The following is a 20,233-nucleotide window of genomic DNA, read 5'->3' on the forward strand; positions in this document are numbered from 1 at the left end:
GTGTAGGGAGTTCCCTAGGGAGGGGTAGGAGCGTCCCTTGCCTTTTCTGGTACTTGTTGTTGGCTGCGGCGAGCTCCTCAAGCATGCAGTATGTCCTCACAAGTACACTTGCCACAAACAATGGGTCTAAGAAAGCAGGCCAGGGAAAAACAGGTGTTTTTTATTGGGCCACGAGGCCGAGGTAGGTGTGGTGGCTAGAAGGCCTCATGTTATCGAGCCCGACAATAACCGTGAACCGCACTAACGGCTGCGTACACACAATAAAAACCTTTTTTCCCTGTACCACCAAAAAGAATTGGTGGTTATTTCTGTCATTAAATCCCATGTTGTTGTGCATTAATTAGTTGCAAGATGCAGTAAAAGTCTATTTTGCATTAACTCCTCCCACTTACATAACAAATTTAAAACTTGCATTGTGATGGTGTGTGCATTAGACCCATTTAACGCATTTTGATGAATGTCCCTGTATGTTTGTACCTGAGGCAATGGAGAGTAAAGTGACTTGCCCGAGGTCATGAGGAGCAGCATTGGGATTTGAATCCTGGCTTCCTTGGCTCATAGCCCACTGCTCTAACCACTAGGCTACTCTTCTACTCTCTTACACTCACAGTAAGTCTGCTGCTAAACAGACTTACCTAAAGTTAGCCAGGTCTCAGGCCAGCATTTTCTCGGACCAGACTTATGAGAGTAAGTTTAGCCACACAGAGCTCAATATTGACATGCTCTGGCTCCAGAATGCCCTTCTGTCCCCTTTCTACCAGGGTAAACCTTAACCAGTGAAAGGCAGGAAATATATTCATTTACAGGTTTTTGTCTGGGGAACAGATGTTACCTGGACAAATCCCTTGGAATATGGAGCTCCTTGGTAAAAACTTTCCTAAAAACTGTACAATAAGTTCCTCACCACTCACGATCACGTAATCCTATTGTGAGGCTGATGAATTGCTCTCTTCAGAGAATACCTGTTACAGGTAAGCAACTTCACTTTACTGCTATTCACCCTTCCTGAGCCAACTTTATTATGGGTGAATTGGAATCTTAGTCTAGGGCAGCAGTGGCTAAATTCAGTCCCCAAGAGCCACAGACAGGTTTTCAAGATATCTGTAATATGTATGAGAGATTTGCATGCCCTACCTCCACTGTTTTCAAATCTATCTTGTACATATTCATTGTAGATACCCTGAAAACCAGGCCTGTTTTTAGCTCTTGGAAGATCGAAATTTGCTACCCCTAGTCTAGGAGTAGCTTCTGACTCTGAAAATTACCACACATATAATGGGATTTATGTTTAGTGGAGGAGTAGAACAGTGGTTAGATCTGCAGGCTGTGAACCAGGGTAGCCAAGGTTCAAATCCTGTTGCTGCTTTGACAAGTCACTTCACCCTCCATTATATCAAGTATAAACTTACAGCCTCATTTACTAAGCATTTTTCCCAAAGACTGTGGGGCCGAAGACGTGCACCGTTTTTCCTAAGATGCATGTAGCCATATGGGCACCCGATGCAGTATTTACTCACACAAGTATTTATTCACACAAGCCTTCCCAGACGTCAATTGATCTAATACTTCCAAGCCACCCCTAATCTCCATCTACACCATGGTCGACCTTATCTCCTATCGTTTACTTGTGTAAATTAATAACCTGTCCTTTCTCTTCCTCTAAGCCAGTTCTTATCACCGTGTTATATGTAACTGCTTTTTTCAGCACCATTGTTATTGTTATGTTTACTTTGCACCCCTGTTTTATGTGAACCAGCATGATGTGACTACTGTCTCGAATGCCGGTATATAAAAATCTAAAATAAATAACTAAATAAATTTACATGAGGCAACCTTAAAAAGAGCACGCTAACGGAGAACTGAATGTCTGTAGAGCTCAATAGTTTATTGCATTGGGCGCCCAATTGCAACAGGTGCTCAATACGAGTGTCCATTTTGATCTCTTCTTTATTTATTTTTTGCTATGACTCACTTTATTTATTTATTTATTTTGTATACTGACATTCGATCGAGATATCACATCGGTTTCCAGATAACAGGTTGAATAGAGCGGGAACTGCCCTATTTTACATTGTAACAAGATAAGTTGATTAAACAATTAATATATGAAACATTGTAACAGATGAATAAAATTAAAAAGTGGGTATAGAGATGTGGCATATAGGCTATGTACAATATGACTTGGTTACGAGTAGAATGGGGACAGGGAAATGGGAGGATAGGGAGGGGGAGGGGGGTTTATGCGTTAGTGCAGGGTAGTAGTTATGCGGGGAGTCTTTCAAGAACATGTATTTTAGGATGTTGGGGTTCAGGAGGGAAGGCTTTCAAGAACAGCCATGTTTTGAGCTGTTTTTTAAAGACTTGAGGTGAGGGTTCGTTTCTGAGATGTGTGGGGAGGGAGTTCCAGAGGGTAGGGCCAGCTATTGTAATGGCTCGTTTGCGTGTTGTATTGAGGTGAGCATTTTTAAGGGTTGGGATGGAGAGGAGACCTGAGTTGGAGGATCTGAGAGTTCTTTGTGTGATATATGGTTGGATGGTGTTGTTTAGCCAGACCATTCTGTTTATTTTTTTGTGAAGAAGGGTGAGGGTTTTATACTGGATTCTTTGTGTGATGGAACTTCAGCAAAATATTAGGCGCCCCTTGCTATGGGAGTCCAAATTGTGTGGCAATATGAAAAGTGTTCTCACTTCATTAAAAAAAAAAATATATATATATTTTTCTCCACCAAAAGCAGTGAATTAGTGTCACAATGATACTAAGGGGGAGGTCACACTTATCGCAACACACAGAATCTTTTTTTTTGTTTTGTTTTTCATAAGCCTTCGAATGCAAGCTGACATTACTCCACCTCCGAAGCTGTTACATTTGCCGCGTTAAAGTGTGCGTTGGGTGCCCAATGCTTTACTATATTGGCGGTAATAGCTAATGTCCTCATCTACTTTCAGTTAACATCTAGGCACTATTGGGTTTGCATTTATTAGGGCGTGCATTTTGGATTACACTTATCTCTGTACTGCAACTGGGCGCTAGTCTCGTGTGTCCAAAACACACATCAAACTGCGGTTAAACCCGTGTGCTAGGCTGGGGGCGCGCACTATTTGCATCAGCCCAAGAGAATGGGAGGAAAGACTTAGTAAATCAGGCCCTTAGATTTAAGATCTCTAGTGACAGGGAAATATCTACAGTACCTAAATATATCTGCTTTGAAGAGCCTGAAAGACGGCATATAAAACAAACAATTGAAATTAAGCACAGGCTACTGTCCTTTGCATGGTTTAGATGCCACAAAGAAAATTACCACAGTAAATCTAAATATGTAAATACTTCAATCTTGCCGTATAAAATATCTTCTGTTAATAAAAATTAATTCCATTGTAATATAACTAATAGTTTTTTTGCAAGAATGGGTGGAGGGAATTACTTTAAAGTAAGTCAGTTTATGGTGTTCAAGTCATTTAGTTTATTTGTCTTGATTGACTGCCATTTTAATTATTTAATATTATGTGATGTGTCTGGTTTTAAAAATATTTTATTGGTGTTTGGAGAATTCTTAATAGTTTTTTCTGAGTTTAAATTGTTGGATGTATTATTCTGTTCATAGCTGTTTTGAAACATTTATTCTGCTTATTAGTATAGTTTTATAATTATTTCTGTGTAGGGATCTATAGCTGCTTGCTAGTTCGGTTTTCCTAATAGAGGTGTATTGGTTTTTTAAGGACCTGATTTAATATTTGTAGTGTTGCCGTTTCATAGATAGGGTTGCTCCTGTTTGAGTGTATTCTATAATACAGGTGTAACTGTGTGCGGATTAGTTTATGTGCATTACTACAGATCCTGGGAGTATGTTAGGTCGATTCTGTGTCTGTTACCAAGATGAGATATTTTCTAGCATGCAAGTGTTTGTATCAGTCTTATTTGTTGTGTTTTCTCAAGAGGACACACATTGGTGGTAAACTGCTGTCTTTTCATAAGTAGGACTATTGAGCCTGGTAGTAGAAGGAGCTTCTGTTGCTGTTACTGAGATGACACCAGAACCAGAATATCTTTTTTTGTAGGGTGAGTTTATGACATTCTCCATACAATTCTGCTTTACATCCATTATTGTGGGTCAGGGGGGTTCCCGTGGATGCAAACTGTACTTTACATCTAGCCCCGTGACGATCATGGTCAGTGTGTCATGCATGTGAGAACAATCTGTCAGGTGTGTCCCGACAGAAAAAAAGGTTGAGGACCACTGCTCTAGAGAACTGTCTTCATGAATGACTGATGTCTCGCCACTCATATTTTGGGGTTGAAGCTCACTTTTGTGGAAGGATCCCGTTTTTTGTTTTAACAGGGTTCTGGACTTAATACTTTGCATTACATGGGTATCGTGTGGTCTGCTTTTCTTTAGCTCTATTTCTAGAAATTATGGGTAACCGGTACCATCTGCTGGTTATTTGGCTTAACTACACAACATTGTAACAAGATTGTTTTGTTTAGAAGTAGCATTTTCTAGTATAGAAATTTTATTATGGTCAATTTGTTATGCTGTGTTGAAGGGGTAGAAATTCCAGAGTGTAATACTGAACTGATATTGGTTAAAAAGGGTAATGCTTTATTTTTGTTTACTGTAGTATTTTGGAGGCATTAACTACAAATCCAAAAACAAGTCTTTGAAGCATCATTCGCTGAAGCTAGAAAACACATTGTGTAAATGCATAATTCTCATTAGGTAATGTGCAGAACGATCTTGTGAGACTAGGAAACTGGACTTCTAAATGACAGATGCAATTTAAAGGGGACAAGTCCAAAGTAATGCACATAGGAAAAAATTATCCCAACAATAGGTACATGATGCTAGATTCCATGTTTGGAGTCATCGCCCAGGAAAAGGACCTCTGAATCCTTGTGGACATACCTTGAAATATTGGCTAGCAGGAAGGGCAGTGGTCAAAAATGAATGATTGGAAAGGAATAGAAAACAAAATTGAAATATTGTAATGTCCTTGTATAGATTCATAATGTGACCACATCTTGAGTATTGTCAGTTCTGGTCACCCCATGTCAAAAAAAAAGGCAAAGTGGACATAGAAAAAATACAGAGAAGGATGACACAAATGATTGATAAAAAAAAAAAAAAAAAAAAAGATGGAAAAGCTCCTTTTTATGGAGCAGGCTAAACAGATTGGAGCTCCCTAGCTTGGAAAAGACACCTGAGAGGGGATGTGATTGAAATCTTGTAAAATCATGAGTGGTGCAGAACAGGTAAATAGGGAATAGTTATTTACCCTTTCAAACACTAGGACTAGGGGACAATCCATGAAACTTGCAACCAGCAGTATTAAAACATTGTAGGAAGTATATTTTTCATTCCGTGCACAATCAGCTATGGCATCTGTTGCCAGGAGACGTGGTCAAAGCAACATATTAGGGTTTGAAAATGGTTTGGACCTGCTTCTGAACAGTTATTAGTAGAGATGTGAATCGGAACCAGAATCGGTTCGGATTTCAGTTCTGATTCACATCTCTAGTTATTAGTCAGATTTGGGAAAGCCAGTGCTTGTCCCTGGGAGTGAATTATAAGAAATAGATCTTGTGACCCGGACTGTCCATTGTCAGAGACTGAATGGGTTCAATGAACCTTGGTTTGACCCAGCATGGCACTTATTTCGTTCGTAAACAGTGAACTTCAAGAATTCAAATATGGTTATGTAGTCTGTCTATTCCCAAGGAGTTGTCTATTGTTAGAGCAGAAGGCTACGAACCATGGAAACCAGGGTTCAAAATCCCACTGCCACTCCTTGACTTTGTACCTTTTGTCTCAGGTATAAACTGAGGGGGCAATTTACTAAAGGTTTTCTCCCAATTTGTGCCTATGGGAAAAATGCTTAGTAAATGGGGGCCTTAGATTATAAACCTCTGGGGAGAGGGAAATATCTGCAGTACCTGAATGTAAAGTGCCGAAAAATGGAATATAAATGATTGATTAATGAATCTGGGGAAATGACATACTTTTCAAAATCAGTGCTTTCTGCTTAATCTTAATGCACTTCCAAATATTTAAAAAAACAGGTTTTCTCCTCAGCATGTCTCCAAACATAGCTTCATACGTGTAGGTCCAATGTTTTTTCTTCTGGTGCAGAAGCACCCCATGGTGCCAAGTTACCTGTTCTACATAGACCCAATGTCTGTGCCATTGGTACGGAGCATGCACTCCAAGGTGCCATCTATGTTCTTGGCACTTTGTCACGGAAGTTTGAGCCCCACTGTAGATGTCATAGCATTGAGAGAACAACCTGCTCTGTCAATGCAGAGGAGTGCTGATATTCAAGAATTGCTGACACAGCCAGCAACTTGGAGCATTTTCATTTATAAATGTAAAATAGATTGTAAATTGTACCCTCTGTAATGAAAATAAGAGCAAGTACTGTAGAATTCAGTCTTTTGATGTATTGAGTCTGTTTTATGTATTGATATATTGCCTCTGCAGTTTACATATGTGTTTGCATTTTATGTATGATGTTATGTAGCCTGCCCTGAACTTTGGAGGGTGTGGGCAATAGATAATTTAAATACAAAAAATAAATCTATCCAGTCTGAGTTCTTTCTGGATGTTTCTCCTACAACCCAGCAGCGGTGTCAGTCTTGGTCATGTTCTTCATCAAGATCATGGTTTAGTGTTCCCCCATGGGTCGAGAGAGGAGTAAGACTCCTCGGGGATTCCATCTGATCTCTTTCCTGGCTTGCTGTAGCATAACTCCCCACCAAAGAATTTTTGGCACTCCAGATTCTTGGATAAGTTTACTTAAAACCTTAGACGTCAATGTTAGGAAAGAAGGAAATGGAAGTCTTCAGGCTCCTTCAATTCCTGCAACTATCCTGGTTCATAGGCTTCTCCAGGACCTCCACACAAAGATGCGACAGATTCCTTCATCATTCCTTCTGGGGGCCTAGTTTTCAGATTGGTCAAACTACCACACCGCTCTGTGGTGACTTGAGTCAGTGTTTAAGCATGCTTAGTGTACCCATGACCATTTTCTACTCCTGTAGAAAAATATGAAATTATTGGACTCATTTGGCAAAAAAAGTGTGAGTTCTATGCAGAGTGCCTAGATTTGGCTCACCAATTCTATATGATGCAGTATCTGCATGAATGTGTCTAGAAATTAAAGCACTTAATGGAGTAGTCAGACTCAGAGTAAGTAGACATTAATCAGGCAGTAGAAGACGCTTTCAGCAGCAGCCATTGAGGCCCCGAAACTTGCATGGTTTTAAACCAACAGCCTCAGAAGATGTGCATAATTGTCTCTCGGAATTTCCTCTGTAAGATAGTGCCCCTAGTGTTCCCCTATTTAATTGTGCAAGACCAGGCTAGATGTCTAGTGCCTTAAATTCCTTAAGGAGAGTATGCTGTATGGGTGGGGCTCAGAGGGCATAGCCAGAGACTGGGGAGTAAGAGCTGGGATCCAAGTGGGGATAACCAGACTAGCCCAGGTCTCCAGGAGGAAGGCAGCTCCTGTTATGTAACAATGCAGACTAATCTAAAAATGGTTAGTGTCTGCTTGCGCAATCAAATGCCTTTTAGCCTATTCTGATCTCAAAATTGCATAAGCTAAATTGGACAGAAGTACAATAAAACTTTTTAATTTCCTCAGTCCTCTAGTTTGTACTAACTGTATAAGTTAGATTAAAAAAAAAATAATTAAAAAAAAAATATATATATATATATATCACTCTTAGTGAAAAGAAAAAAAAACTTCTATTTTTGAGAAGCAAATTTTAAATGTTTGATTTAGTGATGATTCTTATTTTAAGTTTATTAGACTGAATCTGGAGTAGTAATTACAATTATCAACACAATCTAATCTTATTACTATAATTATTCTTTAGTCTGTTTTCTCAGAAAACAACATCCCAAGCTACTCTCCATTTTCTCTCAAAAATATTCTCACTTTTAAGGAAAATTTTAAGGAAAAATGATACAATAATAAATTACCTTTAGCTCTCTGTTGCCCCTCCTATCATCAGTGAGAGAGCACACAATCAGAAAAAAATCAAAATAATTGCAATAATTGTGATTTGCAAAACGTAACATCTTTAAAGAAGGTATGAAAATATCTCCACTTTGAAATCAGATCAAAAGACAGATTGGGAATTCTATGATTTGGGTATCAAAATCCTAAATATGTCAGTTTGAAATAAAAAAAAAAAAAAAAAAAACAAAACAAAAAACAAAACAGAAATGAATGAAACTATGAATAATTTAACTCTAAATTTAAAATAGCCCAAGAAATGTAGCTATACAATTAGCTTTAACTACAAGCCCTTAGAAAAAGTGGGGTGTGATGTATCTGATATCAAGATATAGCAAGTCTGAATACATTTAAATTAAAATCAAATACTTTATTATTGAATAACATTTTTTTATAATTTTCACAAACTAAACCTTTTTTGCTGTCCTAAAAAAAAAAACTCAGCTTGATAATGGAGTGGCTGTTTGTATGAGGTCAATCTCCTTTACCAAGCTGTGAGCAGAGTGGTAGTGATTGGATAAGGCTGTGAGCAAGGGCATTTAAATGTGAAAATTATCAATGATTAACTGAAAAGGGAAGAAATGAGATGGAGAACTGAGAGACAGCAGTTAAAGGACTAGGTCAAGGCAGTTTCTGTGTTGGTGAATAGAGACAATTGAGCAGAGATGAAAGTAAAATGTATATGTTATGGAAGCAGCCATGCTAGTGAGTATGTATGTATGTATTTATTTATTTATTTAAATTCTTTTAATATACCGATGCTCAAGACCAGGTCCTATCGTACCGGTTTACATAAAAACTAGGGGGAACCAATTAACAGAGCAAACAAAAACAAAAGTTACATTATAACAGGGAATGTGGAACTAGGCTGTTAGAGAAAGATAGTTTAAACAAATTCTAACTGGAGAGAAGGGCAAAAGCAGGAGAGGGTGCTTACAGTATAAGAATTATGTACAAATTTACATAGTGTATATGAGTTAAGCAAGTTATAAAATAGTGCAATTATTCGGACAACAACAATAGTTCCTTTGCGTTGCGGAAATGGACGCATCCATGGGGTAAGACTGTGTGGGTGACCCTGAGGCTTTTCAGGGTCACCCACACAGTCGAGTAGGAGCAACAGAGCAAAGTGGAAGGTCAAAAATAGAGATTAAGGCAAAAATACCCTGCCAGAGTGTGGTGAATGGAAACAGGTGGGGACCCTCTTCCAGCAAGCAATCTACTCTGCAGGGAAGGAGTGCAACTGTACATCTGGATGGAAGGAGTTCCCAGCTCTCCAGAGCCAGAGAGAACATGTGGCTGGAGGTACAAGTGCTTGAGAGACAAGCCGAGCCTGGGAACCCAGAAAGCCTGCTCCCAGGTGCCCTGGCCAGGCAAGGAGATGGTTGTGTGCAGATGGTGGCAGAGATAAATGTGATTGCATGAGAGAGTGACCAGGTGCTCAGTGAGCTCTGGCAATGCGCTCTAGGAGGAGAGTCTGCAGTGATCCCAGAAGGGGGCAGCAGTGAGAAGCCAGAGGTTGGCACTAAAGGTGGTCCAGATGCAGACTCTGTAGGGTGCCCAAACTACTGGGAATCCTGAAACACCTCCCGTGAGAAGCCCAGAGATGGGGGTGGTGAAGAACCCTGAGAGAGGGGTCACATGGAGGCCTAGGGAGAATGATACAGACTGCCCAGGAGAAGGCAGGGACTGAGTGGGCTGCAGCACTGATCGGCCATAAGGAGGCACTAAAGGAGGTCCAGAGGAAGACCCTATAGGGTGCCCAAACACTGTGGAGAGCCTACTCCCATGAGAAGCCCAAAGAGGAGGGCATGGATAGGCAAGCGCGAGATGCCATGGTGAGGCCAGAGGGTGGTGCTGCAGAGATCCCACCAAGTGAGGCTGCAGAGGAGCCAGCAACTGGCATGAGCAAGTGGCCAGAGTGTACAGAGGGGAAAAATGTGGAGAGCCCAGGGGGAGGTAGTACAGAATGTACGGAGGAGGAATAGCCCACAGAGAGCCCGGAGGATGGCTCTGGAGACAGGATACAGGATACAGAGGAGCCAAGGAGGGGGCTTTACATTAGAAATTTTAGTTGCCAGGAAGCAGGTGCAGCTGGTATCTCTGGGTTCAGGTTGAGGGGGTATGTGAGATATTGCCCCTAGTGTTCCCCTGTTTACTTGTGCAGGACCAGGTTAGATGCTTAGTCCACCTTAAATTCCTTAAGGAGAGTATGCTCTATGGGCAGAATCCTGAAGGGCAAATGGGGCTCAGAGGGTGGAGCCAGCGACTGGGGAATAAGAGCTGGGATCAAGATGGGGATAACCGGACCAGGCCCAAGTCTCTAAGAGAGAGGCAGCTCCTGTTATGTAACACTGTCTAAACACTGAGCTGAGACAAAGCAGTGTACAAACTGTGAGTAGAGAGAATATACTGTCTGAAGGTAAAGGCAGTCTACTGTTGTGTATATGATTGAAGCTGTGAATAAAGATTGTTTTAAGAAGGGCTGAAGTCAGACTAGCTCCCACATCCTCTTTGTGGAATAACCTGCTCAGTGATAAAGTTAAGGAGACAGTGGCTCTGAATAAGGATAATCAATCAACATTACAATCACTATCAAACTGCTCTGGCTAGATACCATTTCTTCTACAAACGGCCAATCTTCCTAAGATGCGCCTTCTGATCTTTTCAGCATCATTGAGCCTTGGCCCCTCTACAGTGGCAGCGGTTTCCTGCTCAGGGTATTGGAGGGACCAGTGTCAGCCAGACTCCACAGCAGATGCAGCCTAATCTGGCTACCAGTTTTGATGGCTCTGAGGCCTGAAGGGTATGATCATTCCTACTGGAGTTGCACCAGATCACCAACGATTGGTGAATTCTGAATACTGTAGACTACAGATAACACTTGAGCTTTTCTTATTCTCCTCTAACCCATTGGATTTCGATCTTCAGTGCATACTCGTCTCAGTCTGCTCAACACAGTTGGAAGTGGAGTTATTCCTCCTGCAAAAGGCAATCAAGCCTGTACCTTCAGAGGAGTGTGACCAGGGTTCTAGTCCCTGTATTTCCTAATTCCCAAGAAATCACAAAGATTGAGGCCTTTACTAGATTTATGAAAACTGAGCAAACTGCTGGTTCAGGAGATGTTAGTCTCTCCAGCGCGAGCCCCCAAGACCCATACCAATAGCTGGTAGATATATCCTGGGATGAGACTGGTCAGGAGTTTTACCTTTTACCAGCCTCTTTCACCGTAGGTTGAGTTTTGGGTTCCGGGGGGGCAGCATAACCTAGGCGAAAGTGTCTCAGGGTATCAAGGGAGAGAGAGGCAAGGGTCAGGGGTGGGCAGCAAAGCAAGCAGGGTCAAGGTCCAGGCAAGACTGGACTGGAGAGATGAGGCAAGGTAGACAGGAGGAGACAAGGCTGGGCTGGAGAAAAAGGCAAGGCAGATAGGAATGCTGGCAATACTCCTGCACTTAACTGAGATGAAGTGCAGAAGTTGTGGCTGGGTTTAAATAGCCCCATGACGTTATCAGGAGGCACCCGCCGAGAGGGTTCCTGGTGTGGGTCCTTTAAGAGGTGGTGCACATGCCTGCTTAAGGAGATGGGAGCAGTGGCTGGGGTGAGTTCAGCTGGTCGCAGCAGCCTGCTACAACCAACAAATGTAACTACCTCCTCTCCAGGCTTTTAAGCTTTGGGTTCTGGAGAAATCGCGGATAGAAGTCTCTCACCAATTGAGGGGCCTGAAGGTTAGTTGGAGGTTCCCAAGAGCTTTTTCTTCTGGTCCATGTTTTTTCCAGGATATCAAATACTCTGCTTGGTTCCGTCATATCCTGAATTCTATAATCTCTTGCACTTCAAATTTGATGTGTCTTGGTCACTGTTTCTGTAAGTTGGGGAGGTCATTGTGACGGCCAGGAAAGAATTACAGGCTTTAGCAGCGAGACATGGAATGTGTATTCTCAGTGTGGGAGGTAGCTTAACCTGATACATTACAGCTCACAGCTACTGTAGAAGGGGGAATGGCCCAATGAATCTAGGTGTAAATCTTGAGGATATTTTGAGCTGTAGATTTTGTGTACTTAACCATACTAGATCTCCTGCTTTAAATTGTGGGGCTGGCTTTTGTTTATGTGCCTGTTTTTTTTTAAACTGGTCAGCTGCCGCCTTAAGCAATTGGTTGGTTCTTTGCCAAAGGTCTTTGAGTTCCTGACTTTTGAAAGGAGCCACCGGGCATGCTACAGAGAGCAGGAAGGGATACCTGGGAGTGCTTGCCAAAGACAATCTGGAATGGTGACCTGCCTGTAGAACTTCCTGTGTGGTTATTATGACAGAACTCCTCCCAGGGAAGAAGTGTAGCCAGTTGTCCTGCCGTTCATTGACGTGTGGTCTCAGGAAGCTCTTAAGGTCCTGATTGATTATTTCTGTTTCACCATTTCCTTGTGGATGGTAAGCTGATGTGAAGTCTAGATTGATTCCAAACTTTCTTTTGTTTTTTACAAAGGCCCCTCCAAAAACTGGACCATGAATTGCATGCCATTTTTGAGAATCGATCCACCACGATCCATATCTTGGTGTAACATTTAGAGGGGAGGTCCATGATAAAATCAATGGGCAGGTGGGTCCAGGATTCCTCAGGTGCTGGTAACATGTAACAACCCCCTAAAGTCAGGCATGAAAGCTCTTGTGTTGGGCACAGGTAGAACAGGACTCCACATAATGTTTTACATCTGTCTTCGCCTGGGGCTACTTTTAGTGACAGGAGTTCTAGGGTTTGGGTGATCCTGGGATGTCCTGCCATGTGTGATTTATGGGCCCATTTTAGCACCTTTTCATGGAGTTGCCTGGGCACTACTGTCTTCCCGGGTGGGACTGGTATTGCTGGAACAGAGATTATCCTAGCTGGATCTATGATGTGTTTAAGGAGGCTCTGGAATATCGTCAGTCTGGCAAAAGTATGAGAGAGCATCCGCTTGCTGATTCTTCTATATGGGTTGATAGAGATGCTTGAAGTTGCAATGGTTAAAGAATAGTGACCATCTGGCTTGTTTTGGGTTGAGGTGCTGAGCCTATTGCAAGTACTCCAAGTTTTTCTGATTAGTGTAGATAGTGATCTGATGCCTAGCTCCTTCTAGGAGATGTTGCCATTTTCACAGCAAGGAGCTCCCAATCTCCAATCATAGAATGTTTCTCTGCTAATGTGAACGTCTTGGAGAAGGAGCAAAATAGGAGAATCCCTTGGTCACTGTGTTGGGTGAAGACAGACAGCCACTACCCTATGGCTAGAGGCATCCACCTCCACAACAAAGGGTTGATCAAGGTCTAGATGTCTTACCTTATCAGAATGCTTGCTTGAGGGATTGGCAGGTCATGTGGTCTCTTCCAGCCAGTGTTGCATATCCATGCCTTTTTTGGTCAGGGCAGTAAGGGGTGCTGTGAGAGGAATATCTGGGTATGAGTTGTCTATAATATTCTCAAACCTTAGGAAATGCTGCAGCTCCCTAAGTCCCATGGGCTGGGGCCAGTCCAGGATGGCTTTCAGCCTCACAGGGTCTATGTCAAAGCCATGCTGGAAAATGATCTATCTCAATGCTTAATGTGTAATTACAAAAATCTTCATAATAAAGTGTTGCAACATAGTGCCTTAGTACAAAACATACAATCCCTTAAAAATGACTGAAGTTCCATTCACAAATCCTGTCACTATGCTGGTGTTTCATACCACAGCTGCATCAGGGGAAACACATACAGCACTTATCTGAATGAAGTGGTCAAAATGGGGTCGAAACCATTAAGTATTGAGAATGATTAACAAACTCAGGGGTCAATGATGGAGACGTCAGCTAGACATATTTTTAGCTTGCTGAAACCCCTTATCAAGATTAGTGTACTATTTTTCAACATTTTAATCTATTGTAAAATATAGTGGTTATGTCCAACTATTGTTAGTCTTTTGTCTCTTATAAATAAAATCTGACATCCCTTGCCCGCACCACTTGGATATTGAATGTGCAGTAGTCTCTATTCTTTGCGCCTTCTAAAGGAAGTGGAGGACGTGCTGATTTCGGCTAGCAAGCCTTCAAATAGGAGGTCCTACAAAGTCAAATGGAAGAATTTTTCGACTTGTTGCGAGACCAGCTGTCTGGATCCCTTCTCCTATGGTTAGAGAGATTTACTGCAATGCCAGACCTCGGATCAATAAACCTTCAGTGCCTTGGGATCTCAACATGGTTACTGGCTTAACTCCTAAAACCACCTCCTTTTCAATTCTCTTGAGTCAATGGACTTAAATGATTCTAACCTGAAAGATGCTATTCCTCATAATCATTTCAATTCAAAGAGTGAGTGAAATTCAGTCTCTGTACACATCAGCATGGGTCTGCATTCTCTCCCTAAGTTCTTGACAAAAGTAATGTCTGTATGCCACATTAATTAAGCTCTTGTGCTGCTACTTTCTTCCTGAGGCACATGTGCATAGAGGAGATAGGGCTCTTCACGCCTTGAACTGTAAGAGAGTCCTAAAGCTTATCTGAGAAGGACTAAGTCTTTGTCAAGCTTTTTAACAGTTTGTGTCTCTTATTCCCAGTAGTTTTGCGAATGGCAGTAGCCACATGATCTCTAGCCAAATGGCTAGTGACTGTTTTGTGCACAGTTATGTGCTGGCTGGCCTTAAGCTTAGTTTCAAAACTCAAGTGCCATGTCAACTTCAGTGGCTCGTTGCGGGGCCACTGCCACTTGTGCACACCTCTATGTCCCTTTACTATCTGGACAACATGTCTTGAAATGACAATAACTTTAAGCAAGCAGTTTTGCGCAGCCTTTTCTTCCAGTAGTCTACTCCTCTTGGTGGGGCTCTGTTGTGTTTTTTGTAAATATTTCTGCTGTACAGCCCTTAGCTTGGGACTCCCCATAATCGTCTGCTTGTAGACAGAAAAAGCAAATTTGCATACCTGTAAACTGGGTTCTCCATAGACAGAATGGCTAATTCTTCCTGGAGACAGATGTGTATAAAGAATGAATCGATTACCTCACTAAAGCTTAAGCTCTGGAAAACAGTGGTGGGCTCACAAGACAGCGTGTGTTCACAGGAACTCCCATGCATGCTTAGTAAAGATTTACTGAGCTTTGAGAGACCGGATACATGTCACCATCAGGTGATGATATCCATGCATAATGGCCGATTCATCCTATTGTTTATGGAGAACCCTGTTTATAGGTAAGCAAACTTGCTTTATTCCACATACATCTATTTCTTGATTTATATTAATACAAAAATTAGTCCTAGAGAGGAAACTGTATGTCTAAGAAAGAGATGAAGTGATGATTAGTACTGTCTACTTTTCCTGGAAAAAGGATGATATTTAATTGGCTAATTTCTCTTCACAGGTGTTCTGATGTTCGTACTAAAGAACGTACAGCATGTACAGGAAAGGTCGCTATATCAGGTATTCATTTAATACTTTTCATTCTTGGCTGTTAATATAGTATATTATCAGTATTATACAAATATTGATATGACTGAAAGATTACCGTGGACGACTATTGCCCCATAGTTTTGAGAGTGACAAACTAGGAAATATTTGACTGAAGGAAGGTTATATTTTGAAGGTGATGTTACTCTGTTCAATAAATTTTCTCTGTAACCAGACCAATATCAATTCATAAGACTTTCTGCCACTTCCAGACAGTGCCCAGTCTGAAATGCTGAACTGTTAGGGAGGACTGCAGCACTGATAACTTAAGAGCTCAGAGAACTAGAGAATCAGCTGTTCCTTCTCTCCTGTTTTTACGGTCATAATGTAATCATGCCAGCAGTGACGCACCGTTGGCAATTGTTAGGCTGCTGCTGTAGTAGTACTGATACACTAGCCATAGCCAGTGAATCTTTGTTTCCATGCTGCAGGCATTTTCTTCAAGTCCAGGTGGAGAGACTCCCAGCAATAACATTTTCTGTCATTGAGCAAGATTAAATCAGCCATAACCAAAGTTGTTGTCATTTGAGAGCACCAACATGGACCCAGTTCTTAGATGTCTTTCTGAGCATGTGTGGTTCTATGCATGGCTGCTGCCTTGAAAGCCCCTCTTTTTTTATTTTTTGTCCAAGTTACCACATGGACAGATTCCCATGCTCTCTCAACAGTTTTTGGGCTGCTTTTTTTTTTTTTGCTGTTTGCAGTCTTTTTTTTTTTTTTTTTTTTCCTTTTTTTTGTGTTGCTGCCTCATCGGTCCCACAGAAAAATCCCTTTTAAGTTCTGTCCTTATCAAATTTTATTTTATTTTTTTTAATGGAAAAATTTAAATTGAAGAAACCCTTAGTTAGCAGGTTCCAGACCTGCAGGTATGAATGCCATATATCCATAACATTTATCCACAACATATACTGCTGCCTGGGCCTGGACCATGATGTCTCAAATTGTCCTAGTTTTCGGCAGGATCTCCCTGCAGGTGCTTTGGACCCATGCAGCTCATAAGTGTCCTGGGGGTTGTATGTACTAATCTTTAGGGAGAATCCTAACACCTGGAAGATGGAGTACCTGCGGAAGGCATCGTTCAGTAAGACTCCTGAAGCTTTGGTGTGAGGACGGGCAGCGTAGTCTCACTGTTTCTTGGAGCGAGGTTTCTTCAGATTATCGATGCCACAAGAAGCACTGGAAAACGCACCAGGAGCTGGCCTCCCCTTTTCCAACAAGATTTTTGGGAAGGCTCCCCTCCGTTGGTGCTGGCTCATGCCATATTTGAAGTTTTAAACTTGATATGGAGGTGTAAGGTGCAGGACGAGGTGCTGAGAAGAGCACCTAAATGGCATGAGGCCAGTTCCTTTGGCACCAAAGAAGATGGTGCCATTGGCAAAGGGCTCTGCTCGAGCAGGCCCCGACTTGACACCAAGAAAGGTGTGTTGGGTCTTCTTGATGAGAAGCTCTTCAGTGCTTGTGTCGTTTTCCACGGTGCAGAGTGCTTCCATGGTGCCAGGCAGTCTGTTCTTTGCAGATGCTCTGGTCTCTGCACCATCCAGGATGCCTTCAGTCACATCAGGGCGGAGACTACTGGCGCTTGCCAAAATGCAGTCTATTTTCTTGGTTCAGAGTTTCTCTGTGCTAAGAAGAAAACCATCAATGATGGAAAGTAGAACCTTGACAGAGAGGGAATATTTACGGCACCAATGATTCAACCAAACTTCAGCCAGACACACACCCTGTAATTCTGCTTGTTGCCAGAAATGTTCAGAAGATTCTTCAGGACAGGGTGAGGGTTATTCTCATAGCCCTAGCTTGGCCATATCAGGTATGGTATCTTTATCTCCTCCATATGTCAGTTCAGCTCCTGATCCAGCTGGAGTGGTCTCCAGCGCTTGTCATCCAGGTGGGCAGAAAATTCTGCCATCTGAATCATCCAACCTTGACTCTCATGGTGTGGATATTGAGCATACATAATATCCTCCTTGTTCCTTCCAAGAATGTGGAGGACATTTTAATCTTAGATTGGAAACCTTCCACCTGAATGTCCTACAGTTTCACGTGTAAGAGATTCAGCGCATGGCGTGAGACCTTAAATATCTCTTCTTCCTCTCAGCATCAGGCCTCATCAGTCAGGTTCATATCTGTGCCTTTGTGGCTTTTCACCAACATGTGGATGGAGCTCCTATTTCTTTTCCTGTTAGTGTCAAAAGTTCACAAAGGGACTGAGGCATATAGCAAGTCTCCAGCCAGTAAATCACTGGTGCTGTGAGATTTTGGTGTAATGTTGGCTCAGCTCATGGAATATCCCTTCAAACCTCTCAAAGTTTTTCACTTGGAAGGTGTTCCTTGTGACTGTCACTTCAGCGTGAAAAGTGAGCACATTACAGGTTTTGGTCTCTTACTTGCCATACCTTTAATTTTTTCACAACAGAGTTCTATATACTTGTCCTAAGTTTATTCAAAAAGTGGTATCTGCATTCCACATCAACCTGCCTATATTCTTTACAAAATTACATGAGTATAAGAGAATGGGCTTTTCACTTCTTGGACTATAAGAGAGCCTTTGTGTATTTAGAAAATTCATCCTTGCTGTTAAACTTCTCAGCTGTTGTGTCCTTAAGTCCCAACGGGTTGGGATGGGCAGTAGCCAGAAGTCTTTCTAACTGGCTATTGGATTGTATTGCTATTCTCTAGCTGGATCACAGTTTGCCAGCTCTGTCATGGCTCTTCAATTACGAGTCATCTGCAAAGATGTTCCTTAATCATCTATTCATGTCCCACTGCTGTCTAGACCAGGGGTTCGCAGAGTTTGCTTTTCCAGCCCAGCATGCTTTTCCTTGGCACGGGTATCTGCATTCCTTCTTCCCAGGCCCCACCAGTGGAAGAAGGAATGCTGGTGGAGAGGCCAAGCCCCGTCAGCATAAGGAGGTGGGAGTGAGTGAATGAAAGGAGGAGACAGAAGGGGAAAGGACTGAGAAGTAGGGTGTGAATGAGAGGAGGGAAGGGGTGAAAGGGAAAGGAAATGTGGGTGAGGAGGGAAGTGGGGGGAAAAAGTAGAGGGAGCAAGAATGGAGAGGTTATGAGTGTACTCCCAAACAATGCTGTTTTATAGGCTTACAGGTCCTCTCAATGTAAAATTACAAATGAACAACCCCAATATTAGAGGAACTTATTACTCAATATTCAAAAAATCATAAATTCTTGCTCTGGGAAATCATATCAGAAAATTCACGTGCCTTACAGTCGTCTGGCTCTTGCCCACATAGGGCTGCAACCAGTTTCGTGTATGTAGCACTCTCAATTACCTCATTTACTTTTTCCCATCCATTTCATTTATTTACCAAACATTTTTTTCTTTTAAAATTTATTCCACCTCTCACTCGTGTTACCCTAAATTTAAAATCACATCCAACACATCTCCTTAATGTTACTTCCCAATGTTATGCTATTCACTTTCACTTTTGTACTTGCTGGTTTTTTTTTTTTTGTCACTGCTGTATTGTTTCAAATCTCCGGTGCCTTTTACTATGAACACTCGCTACGTTAATTTAATGCTTTAATTGCAGTGCTGTCTCCTGCTGCTGCATACACGTTGTTCAAACTCCCAACATCGATGTTTCGGCGGTTATGCCCGCCTTTCTCAGGGGATCTACTATCACATAAGTCATAACAAAACGTACTCATTCTTACAAAGCAACATTTTAACTACTTTTATAACACTTTTTTATAAAGCCACCAAACAACCGGTCTGACTTACTTTCAGTTTCTTGGCCGCACCCGGCTCCTTCCCACAGCACACCGAATCACAAATGGCGTTTTTCACGCTCAATCCCACCCCTCCAGAATCACGTCTTTTAAACGCCTCGTTTTCTCTAACCGACCACCAATCAACTTCCTGCCCGGTACACCCACCAATCAACTTCTTTGTTCATTCCATCAGGCTGAACCGTTCCGAGTTTAAAGATCCATTTTTGTTCTTTCTGTAACAACTTCAAATCCACATTCCCTCCTCGTTGATCTTTTTTTACAACTTCTAAGACCGTGCATTTAAGCTCTTCAAATATATGTCCCTTTTCCGTACAGTGTTGCACCAGGGGTGCCTCTATTTTTAAACATTTCAAAGCACTCTTATGTTCTGTCAGGTGTGTTTTTAATTTCCTTACAGTCTTTCCCACATTATAATAATTTACAAGTGCACCAAATTACATATACCACAGCCATAGTGGTACATGTTGATCTTACTACCGGTACATATTCTTTCAATTTTTCAATTGGAATTTGAATATTAGTGTGGGCAACCACATACATAGCACATGATTGGCAGGGGTAATGACCCACTTCTTCAAAACTAGTCTCCTCCACTGGTTTAAACCAAGAGTGTACCACTCTGTCTTTTAATGTTGCTCCCTCGCCGATATGCTATTAAAGGTTGTTCCTTAAACACTTGATGTGTTTGAAGAATACGCCAGTTTTTTATAATGCTCCGTGTCTCCTCATGCACACCTTCAGAAAATGGCAACAGGTCATTCTCCCAGATTGAATCTTCCTCTGGGAGGACCTGGTCTGGACAGTACATCCTGAAGAGGCAGTACCTTTTTGAATAAGCAGTTCTGTGCAGCCTGTTCACTTAGTAGTTCACTCTCCACTGGATGGGATATGGGTTGTCTGGCAGTTTCTGCCCAAGGCAACACTCAGTTTGGGAATACCCACTGGTTACGCCTAATCCATAAAACATACACACGGTTAATGCGACTCCAACATTGCTCTAAGCTTCAGCGGCAATG

The 20,233-nt window shown here is 41.9% G+C and overlaps 1 protein-coding gene across 1 annotated transcript in view; it reads left to right on the top strand.

Annotated features, from left to right (window-relative positions):
• The window catches only part of RTKN2 (rhotekin 2), a 197,841-nt gene that overhangs the window by 35,140 nt on the left and 142,468 nt on the right, over positions 1-20,233 (top strand). Inside the window, exon 3 of the mRNA XM_029609740.1 lies at positions 15,379-15,437. Within this exon, the coding sequence (XP_029465600.1) occupies positions 15,379-15,437 (59 nt within the window). The remainder of the gene's footprint in view (positions 1-15,378; positions 15,438-20,233) is intronic.

Source organism: Rhinatrema bivittatum, chromosome 7 (genome assembly GCF_901001135.1).
Source record: "Rhinatrema bivittatum chromosome 7, aRhiBiv1.1, whole genome shotgun sequence".
Lineage (NCBI taxonomy): Eukaryota > Metazoa > Chordata > Amphibia > Gymnophiona > Rhinatrematidae > Rhinatrema > Rhinatrema bivittatum.